The sequence below is a fragment of the Nannospalax galili genome, unplaced genomic scaffold, assembly GCF_000622305.1.
Source record: "Nannospalax galili isolate Female #2095 unplaced genomic scaffold, S.galili_v1.0 scaffold705, whole genome shotgun sequence".
NCBI classification, from domain to species: domain Eukaryota; kingdom Metazoa; phylum Chordata; class Mammalia; order Rodentia; family Spalacidae; genus Nannospalax; species Nannospalax galili.
The window spans coordinates 1,423,321-1,434,104 of record NW_008352871.1 but is presented as its reverse complement, the minus strand read 5'-3'; the positions used below and the strand labels follow the sequence as shown (position 1 = coordinate 1,434,104).

The 10,784-nt window shown below is 38.2% G+C and overlaps 1 protein-coding gene across 5 annotated transcripts in view; it reads right to left on the bottom strand.

Moving 5' to 3' along the window:
- The window catches only part of Robo1 (roundabout guidance receptor 1), a 432,413-nt gene that overhangs the window by 348,288 nt on the left and 73,341 nt on the right, over positions 1 to 10,784 (bottom strand). For all 5 annotated transcript variants that reach the window (XM_029554552.1, XM_017802463.2, XM_017802462.2 and 2 more), the window contains exon 2: positions 2,849 to 3,175. In XM_029554552.1, coding sequence (XP_029410412.1) covers positions 2,849 to 3,175 — 327 coding nt within the window. The remainder of the gene's footprint in view (positions 1 to 2,848; positions 3,176 to 10,784) is intronic.

The window sequence follows — 10,784 nt, the reverse complement described above, 5'->3', positions numbered from 1 at the left end:
TTATATTCATTAAATTATTATTCTATTTCATTTGGAGCAAAGTAATGAACATTTTGCTAACATTTATGAATTAAGCATCAAAGGGCTGTAAATTTGGTTTCAATTCCCATGATCATTTGATTTTCTTCTTGATTTACTTATTTTTATTCAATGTGTATGAGTGTTTCTCCTGCATGAAAGTGCAATGCCAATGGAGGCCAGAAGGCAGCACAGGATCCTCTGAAACTGGAGTTATGGACAATTATTGGCTGCCATGATGGTGCTGGGAACCATACATGGGTCCTTTACAAGAGCAGTCACTTCTCTTAACAGCCCAGCCTGACCATATTTCTTGACTAGGATAGTAATAGTTTTACCCACAACAGACTCAATTGGTGAAACATCTAGCTTAGAAAGAAAACTTAATTGGAAAGTAATAGTACCTTTAAAATACCTACACAAAAGCCAGATCAGAAACGAAGTTGTCTAAATCCCAATGTATTAAGGGTATCTTGGCAATCAGGGCTAAAGTTAGAGGTGTTTTGTAAAGGAAGCTATAGAAGATGAGTATTGATCAGGTCAAGTCTAAAACTTCCTTTTAAAACACTGACAATGACAAAAATGACCCAGAGTAGGAAACAACACAAAAGCAGGAGGCGAGCTCTCATATTTCTGTCGCACACACTTCATTTCCCAGGAACAACCACTTTGCTTTGTCTTCTGGCATTCGGGATTTTGTACCTACCCACAATTCTGTATTAACTTTTCTGATTCCCTAAGTTGGTTTTCAAATTTTTACCTACCTTAATTTTGTATCAATGAGATATAATTATACTAAAATAAAAGTATGATGAAGATTACAGAGATGCCAATATCATAACATTATTTAAAACATGATTTTATCGAAACACTTTGTTTTATAAATAGTAAAAGCATTTAAATATTTTTTATTTGGTGTGCTGGATAGCTTTGGTGTCAACTTGACACACCTGGGTTGAGGGAACCTCAACTGGGGAACTGCTTTCATTGGATTGGCCTGTGGCCATGTCCATGGGGCACTTTCTTGATTGTTGAGTGATCTGGGAGGACCTAGGCCGCTGTGGGTGGTGCCATCCCTGGGCAGGTGGGCCTATGTTGTATAAGAAAGCAGGCTGAGCCGGGGCCAGGGGGAGCAAGCCAGTAAGCAGCATTCCTCCATGACATGTGCTCCAGCTCCTGCCTCCAGGTTCCTGCCCTGAGTTCCTACCTTGGGCTGCCTGATGAACTGTGACCTGGAGATGTAAGACAAATAAACCCTTTCCTCCCCAAGTTGGTATTGGTCAGCGTGTTTTGTCACGGCAATGGAGAAGCAAACCAGGACATTTGGATTGTATTTAAAGTTGGGCTTAAAATGTAAAAATCAAATCTCCTTCTGTTGTGATTACATCTTCCATGCCTCTTGTAGATGTAGTTTATTGAGAGTCAATGCCAATAAAAAAAAAGACAGCAAGTTCACTGTCAATTAATGTAAACATGAAAGAGACTTATGTCGCATGTAAATATTTTTTAAAATGTGAACTGAGTATGGTGACACAGGCCTATAATCCCAGCACTGAGGAGACTAAGACAGATGTGGCCAACCCTAGCAGCAGGGTTCCCAAACAGACAGAGGGATTGAAACTTCGAGGCCTGCCTGGGCTGTACAGCAAAAAGCTAGCTTGAAACAAAGCAAACAACAAAATTTTAAAAATGTGAATGGCTAATTTTGACAAGTTTTAAATGGTTGTTTTTTTTTATTCTACACAATTATATTTTATATTTTCTGCTAATATTGGAAGTTTTGATAGTCTGTCTAATGGAAACACCACATATCTTTATAAGGTCAATAAAATCATTTAATTTCATTAGGATTGATTCCATATTAGTATCATGATTGTCATGAGATAATTTATCTCTAAATTTTCTATTTATTTATGGTTTTCTATGCTCAACTTCTAACTGAATGTTGTAGACTTTGAAAATTAATGATTCATCTTAGGAAAACATAAATATATTAATAGATAAAAATGATATAGTTACATATGTGATTAAATATAGTTCAAATGAATTAACACAAATCTCATTTGTCTGTTCCATCTCTAGGCATAAATTCCTGACTCCTGACATACACTCATAGCAGGATTATTTCAACAGAAGGAGAGATTTTTGGCTGACTCTTGAATGTGGATTTTCAATAAGAGAAATCCAATTCTTATTCAAATACAATACAAACCTAGAGTCCAGTTATAATAATAGAATCATTAGTCCAAAGAACTCCTCTAGAGATCATTTCAAATATGCTACATTTGATATTTGTGTAAATAAGCATAGCTTCCAGCTATTGAGGATAGCATACACCTGTTTCGCCCCAGGCTGTACAATAGTAGTCACACATGAACTTCTCCTGGATGTACTAAGGGAAGTTTAACAAGCATCTAAGACTTAGAAATTGTTTTAAAACATACCTTAAATAACAAAGGTGAAAATAATTTTGATGAAGGCAAAATTCAAATATCTCATACAATTTTACTTGCAGACAAATTCTTATTTTCAACATAATTAGAAGCAAAAACAGAGAAGGAATAAAACAATTCAGTGAAAATACTCACTAGAAAACAGACCCAAATCAAAACTCAAATAGTTCCACATTTGTGTGTGACCTTAACTTAGCTGGAATAACCCGATAGACTAACAAATAAAGAATATCCAAATAGTAGATTGTGCCACAGAAAAGACTACATTATCCTTATGCTAAGACTATGATACACGTTCAGTGGTTCTTACTCCTATTGTCCAAGCTCGTGATCCCACCCTGCCATCCCCTGTGAAACACTGAAAGCATTTTACTTACTAGCTACCTCCAGCGATGCATTGTGGCTCACAGCTTCCCCAAGGTAATTCCTTGCTACACAGACATAGACTCCTTCATCCGGTCTACTCTTCCGTCCATGTACTATGCGTAAGAAAAATAAAGATCCACTTGGCAGCAGCATTCTGTGTGAGCGGGGATCATCTTTGTCCGTCTCCACTCGTTCCCCACCTTTGTACCATTCAATAGTAGGTGTGGGGCGGCCTTCAGCTTTACAGTTCAAGGTTGCAGGTTCGCCTTTTGAGACAATTAGGTCCGAAGGATGCTCAACAATGCGTGGTGGAAAATCTTCCTGACGAAGACGGGAGCCTGCAGAAGAAATGACAATCTTCTTATATCATCTGAAAACAGGTTAAGGTCTCTCTAAGGGACACAGGCTTTGATGCTATTATTTAAACACTGTCTGGCATTGACAAATCCTTCCAATTTGGTTTACTAACTAATCTACTTGGAGTTCACATTGACTGCACCTTCCATTTCTGAATTCTTCTGACTCTCTACTTAGAAAGTTCTCTTATAAACTTTGCCTATACAGACCCTGCCTGTTGTTTAAATCCCCTCTCCACAAATCCTTTCAGAACCCAGAGCACTGTCTGTTTATACCTGCCATGGTGATTTTAACTATTAGTTTTGATTGTTAACTTGATATGGTCTAGAATCACTTGGGAAGGGAGTTTCAGGTTTCTAACCTGTCTAGATTAGATTAGGCTTGTCTGTGGGGGGGTTATCCTGATTACATTAGTTGAGGTGGGAAGATCTACCCACTGTGGGTGATACCATTTCCAGGGCAGGGAATTCTGGATTATACAAGAGCAGAGAAATGGAGCTGAGCACAGCCTATACAGATCAAGGCACTGGATCTGCTCTCGATTGTGCATGTAATGACTAGCTGATTCAAGTTTTTTCATTTTGACTTCTCAATGTTGGACTACAACCTGGAATTGCCTAATATAGCTGCTAAAGGGATATAGTATTAAATGATTTCCAGTTGATTTATTGTTACACTCATAGGTTAATGTATCTCTCATCTCTCAGCAAAGAAGATTCTTTATTCAGCAGATGGTGATTAACACAAGGAAACACACTGGTCAGTGTGCAGAGAATAAGAGGCTGCAGCGTGCTTATCCTTGAATAGGACACCTATATCAAATTTTTGCCTCCAAAGGCTCAAGGATCTTTGCAGAAGAGGAAAGACTGTAAGAGCCAGAGGTGGTAGATGACCACAAGAAAACTGAGCTTTCCTGTCAGCTGATCAGTTACTCCTATGAATTCACAATAGTGGTAACAACAAGCACAAGTTAAACCGACCCACAAGCCAGACAAAATCCCAACACAGAGAGGGGGAAATGGGTAAGAAACCCCAATCTTATCTGAGGAACTATTGGCAATGGAAGATTGCTGGGAAGGGGAGATTCAGCCTCATTTAAGGGTGAACTCTTGGTAGGCTGACCAGGTTCCAGTGGATGAACCCACAATTGAACGGCATTTGGAGACACAAAACTGACTCTATAGGAATATATATGTGTGTGTGTGTGTGAATATATATATAAAAGAAATTTGGTGGGGGATTTTGAAAGGGGATATAGATAAAGGAGGCGATGTAAATATGATCAAAATATATTGTATGAAATTTACACTAAGGAAAGCATAAAAAGTGTCATGCTTTTGTTTGGGAGAATTTTTATGAATAATAATCATAATATTTTGCTTAAATATACACTATCCTTAACAAAGCTGTTTTGCCTTATATAAGCATGTTTAAAATAAAATTGACTGAGAAAACTTCCAAAAATTATAAAAGTTTGAACACGTAAATATATATATATATATTTTCCCACTGGAGTTTCCATTAAAAATTACTAAGTATGATGGTGGCATTTTAATAGCTTTCAAAGTGAAATATTAAATATTAAACTTAAATAATTATATGTAATATCAAAAGGAAAAGGTGTTTATTGGGTGAGGAGATGCTCTCTGGACCTCACTGTCTACTTCATCGACGGAATTTCTACATACATATGTTAGTTAAATACATCCTGTGGCTACACTTTATTTCTTGCAATGAAATTATAACCTTAAAAACAGGGATTATGTCTTGGGTTTTTAAATATTCCTATCATACTTCTGAGATGTGTAGTGTAAATATGCAAATTTCTCAAAACTTAATCCAATTCATCAGTCCCAGCCTTCACCTAATAGAGCTCCAAGCTACGCTATCATGTAATAATGCCTATCTTGATGAGAGCAAAGTAGAAATTTCTTTCACCGTCTCCTCTTGGCCTCCTCAAATTTCCAACCCCATCTTTACAGCAGTTCCATCCCAGGTCCAACTATTCTCCTGTCTATTGAGGTTTAGACACACATCTTTAATAGTTCACTTATATGTATTCAGATGAAAGCTTTGAACTCATTTGCTCTTAAGTTCTTAACGGGACCCACAGAGTGACCTTTCCTTTCCCCAGACAAGTTCTCCACAGTCTGCTCACTCCTTCCTCTGCATCCAACTCCCAGCCTTCTGTCAGTTCCACAAGAAAACCGTGCTTCCTCCTGCCCCAGCTTATGCCTGCCACAGGCCTGGGGCTCCATATAAACTACATACTCTCTTGATTTTTGCCAACAAAATCAAGTCCAATTTTATAAAGCTAAAGAGCACTAAATAGACATCCTAAAGGAGAGCCATCAGGGGTATAACTGAAATTTATTTATCCTATGCCTAGTTACTGTCTCTTTCCTACTAGTGCATGAGATCTCTAGGCTTGATTTTGCTCACAATGGTTTCCCGGTGATGGCAGAGTGCTGAACACACTACATTGTTCCAGAAACAGGTGCTGAGCCTATGAAAAATGAATAAGCGCTACTAGGAAAGATCGGAAAATGAGTTAAAGCTTAAGAACCACACTATAGAGCTAGGCATGGTGGTGCATGCCTGTAACCCAACACTTGGGAGGTGAAGGCATGAGGATCAGGAACTCAGGGTCATCCTTGGCTGCATAGCGAGCTCCAGGTCAGCCTGGGATACATGAGACCCTGTTTCAAACAAAAAAGCAAACCAACAAAAAAATAATCATACAGTCTAAGAAGACTATAAAAAATACTTTTAAAATTGTAATAAGTATATACTTCATTGTCTTAATTAAAAATTATAAATCCTACATGAAACTTTATATCTCTGCCTAATTTGTAAGTACTAAAAGTCACACTTTCTTCTTAATGAAATGAATAAATGAATGGTGAAACTAAAGATATATTCTTTGTTAAAAACCACTATTAAATAAAAAATTACTGGTCTCTAGCCAAGCATGGTAGCCATGGCCTTAATCCCAGCACTTGGGAGACAAAGGCAGATGGATCTCTGTGAGTTCAAGGCCAGCCTGGTCTACATAGCGAGTTTCAGGCCAGCAGGGGCTACAAGGAGACCCGGTCTCAAAAAGATAAATAAATAAATTAACTAATTAATTAATTAAATAGTTTTAAAAAATAATAGTCTTAAACAATAAGAGTTTCAGAATCAGGGGTATGGGAGATGGCTCAGTGGGTAAGGGCTTGCTGTGTAAGCGAAGACCAGAGCTTGGATCTCCAGCACTCACATAAAATCCAGGCATGGTGACACACATCTAGTACCCTAGCACTAGATGTGTGTAGGGGGGTAGGGAGCCTGGCAGGCAGAGCAGGGTCTCACTGGCCAGCTAATCTATCTGAAATGGTGAGATTCGAGTTCAGTTAAAGATACTATCTCAAGCCAGGCATTGTGGCACACTCTGCCTTTAATCCCTGTACCCAGGAGACAGAAGCAGCCTGGTTTACCTAGTAAGTTCTAGGCCATCTGGGGCTACAGGGAGACCCTGTCTCAAAAGACCAAAAACAGCAAAAACCAAACCTGTCTCAAAAAAAAAAAAAAAAAAAACCTCTTTAAAAAAAAAAAAAAAAAAAAAAAAATTTGGAACAGCAATATGGGAAAACACCCAACATTAGCTGTGGTCATCAAGGACCATGTATGACCATTTGGATCTGCACATGCAAGTATGGGCTGACACATACACATAATACATACAGACGTGTACATACATACACACATCATACACACATACACACACACACACACACACACTCAGAGTTTTATAAGAACTTCTGAGAAGTTTGCTTAGGGCATGGTACACAATATGCTAAATAAGTTTTTTTTTTTTTTAATGAAGTTACATTCCAAGAGAAGGAAATGAGTAATATGGGGGAAATAATTTAGAAACTCATCATCACAATGACTTTACTGAAGAAAATGAAACTTAGGTTAGCTTTTAGATTACTATAATTATCAGTACTATAAGCTTGTATATATCATTGGCCTTTACCATGATTGTAATTATGAAAGATGAATGATAATGAGGATCAACGAATGAGGTGATACATACTTAATTAAATAAATTTTATTTTAAATTCTGAAAGTCCATTTGAGATAGGAAATAAGGTTGCATAGTTTGCTATGAGAAAAAAGAAAGAACATCAAAGACAGTGTTAACCAGAAAGAGAAAAATCTGGGGCCATGGAATGTGAGATGAGCCCTAAGAATGAGTCACAAAGGAAAGAAAGCAATGATTTCACTCAGGGCACAGCTACAAGACTGCACAGCACACTTCCTGGACTGGCGGGAAGATTACCACGGCTTGTGTATAACATATGGATGGATATCAGGAACTGGGAACTATAAACCTGGAAAAACAGCTGATGGGAATGACAGAATTACAAAACAGAAAAAGAAAAAAAGAAGTGACGTGCCGAGTTTTGTCCATTAAGGGAGTGTTCTGCAACCTAGCAATGCAACAGGAAATAATTTAAAAGGTTTTTGTTGGTGGTGTGTGTGTGTGTGTGTGTTGTTGTTGTTGTTGGGTTTGTGGGGGGTTTTAGTGTTCTGTTTTGACTGGTGAGGGTAGAAATATGTTATGAGTGGAGGCCAGAGGTACACACGGGATGTAATAATGCTCCATCTTATTTTCTGAGATGGGGTCTCTTACTGATTGGCTAAAATGGTTTGCTAATGAGCTCCAGGGATCCTTCTTCCTGTGCCCCACAGCTCTAGGTATATAGATGTATACTAGGACCTGAGGCCTTTGTATGTGGATATTGGGGCTCAAAACTCAGGTTTTCATGGTTGCACAATAACCACTTTACAGACTGAGCCATCTCCCCAGCGCCAAAATTGTTAAAAGCTTTAAGGGATGATCATATGGTTTTTAAAGAGCTTGATCTTGTTAGAATGAATCTAGCCATAGCAAACTAAATTAAAAGATTAGGTATATTTACACCATCAAACAAAATTTGTGAACTTGTACTCAGACACTGACAAAAAGGACAACAGGGAAGGATCGAGATAGAGATGTTAAATGATACCATCAACAGAGCCTGCTCATTGGCAACATGGAGGATGGTAAAAAAGAAAGGATGACCAGAGACAGAAAGTGAAGAGATTCCGATCCTACATGTCTTTGGTGGTAGAAGCACAGTCTCAATGAAAGGGAGATTTGTAAGAGGAAGAAAGGCAGAGGAGACAGTTATCAGCACAAGGCATGAAGGGCTGGCTAAAATTCTAGAATTTCCAAATGGAGATGACAAACTCACAGCTCTATTCAAAGTTGGACCTAAGAAAAGAAATCTCAGTTGGAGTTGTTAACTGGAACTGGTCTGGGGACAAAATTCATGGGAAAGAATAAAACTGCCTAGGAAGAGGGAGGAGAGGAAATAACCGCCAACTGCAGAACCTGGAGATCACCCAGGCTCCACTGCAGTGTACTATTTCTGAGGACCCTTTCCATCCCAAACCTGCAGTTCCCCAGAGCTGGACCACAACCAGCAAGACTCTGGAGAACGGGGAACTCAGACCCAAGTTTTCACCAAGATGTTCGTACAGCAGCATTCAGTAGAAGTTTCAGCAATAAAAATGTTTTCTATATTATTAATGACTAAATGTTTTTTAAAATACTCTATGGAATACACTTTCTGCAGATTGGCAATAGTATTTTTCAGAGTAAAAAGGAAATAGCTGAAGTTCACAGAGTCTTTAGCCTTACTAATGTACATGCTGAATTGCCAGAAAAGAAATATAATATGTACCACTTCCCAAACTTTTTTAGAAGTTGGATTCTTTTTGCTTGTTTTTGTTTTACAGATATTCTACTGAGCTTGGGTTCTCATAAATACATTTGAATAGGAAATATAAACCATTAAGTGTATAATAATCCAAAGGGAATAAATAAGGCCAGCAGAAAAGTAGTACCTCAACTGGAGCAGAACTAAAGCTTTTGGAAATCGTAACAAGACTTGGAAGTGTTTTTCTTTATGACATATGACCCCTAGAAAAGGGATTTTCAATATCTGACTCATATGTATGAGTTATCTTCAATAATAAAAACCATAAATAGTAGTCATTATCTTTATAAAAACTATTATAAATGATTCTCTGTGATCAAATATAAATAAGCAGGACACAAAGGGACTGAAGAGAGAACTACTGTCACTTATCCATCATCGTCTTTCTCACAACAGTGTCTTGATGAGGCGGGTGTTGTTACGTCTGGTGTTCACATGATATACTGAAATCCTGACTGACATTCAGCTGGGAGATAGCAGTGCTAGGGGTCAATCCTAGGTAAATCCAAAACTCTTGCTGTTTCCAAATATTCCATACATACTGCTGGGATTTATTGGTTAAAATCCAAATAGAAAGATGTGGAGTCTCTTTTGCTTTCAACGTTGAAATGTTCATTTTGATTGCTTGCTATTAAAATGTTCATGACAAAAACAAAGAAGCTGTCAGGTCAGTGACATCTGTTGTTCCTTCCCCATGCAAAGAGTATCTATCTACCTGCAACCCAGTGAACTCAACAAAGAGCTTACATTCAAAGTTTTCCTTGTACTGTCTTCATCTCTAAATATGAGTTCACAATAGGTTTTAATTTGCTGAGAATGTTAGCTTGTATACTATTATTTGTATAATTAAAATTAATAGCATGGCTGGATGTGGTGGTATACAATGTCATCTCAGCACTCAGAGGCATGAGGTAGGAGAACCACTCATTCCATTTCTGCCTGGGCCACACTGTGACACTACTGTAAAAGAAAGAACGGGGGTGAGGAGATGGCTCTGCGGTCAAGCACTTTTGTAAGGGCCTGAGTTTGAATTCTCAGAACCAAATACATCTGGGTACAGGAGTACACATCTGTAATCTCGTTGTTTCTATAAGCAAGAAGGGAAGGAGGAGACAGGAGAAGTCCTAAGAAGCTCACTGGCCAGCTAGCCTGGTAGATGAAGAGATAAACAACAGGAAAAAAAAGAAAGAAAGAGAGCCTATGTCAAGCAAGAGGGAAGGCAAGGACCAACACCTCTGACCTCCACACACGTGCCATGATACCAGGGCGCCTGTGCTCACAAACATGTACATACATATGCACATTATATATAGTTTTTTCAAAGTTAAAAAAGAAAGGACTCATATCATTGCTTCTAAACCTCTTTCTGCTAGTATACTTGAGAGAAAACTCACCCCTAACTTCTAAGTTGAGAAATGCCATCCAACTCCTAACTATGAGTTACTCTCTCAGAGGACTTTTTTATCTTCATGCTGGGATTGAGCCCAGGGTCTCACAGGTGATGGTCACAGAGTACCTCTGATCTGCAATCCCGAAGCCTCAAAAGAAGACTCAGACTGACGCTAAGATTGAATGCATAAGAGAACATGAGTCATTAACGTTACCTTCCCTTAACTCTGTCCCAATCTAATCCATACATATTATAAAACATATAGCATTTCTCATTACCTATGCATTATAAAACCTTTCTCTGACCATAAATTCTAGGTTTTCAAATCACCTGCAAAACACCATTGTAGTGATGCTAATCTGTATGTGTTCTGTATAAAAATATGTCTAT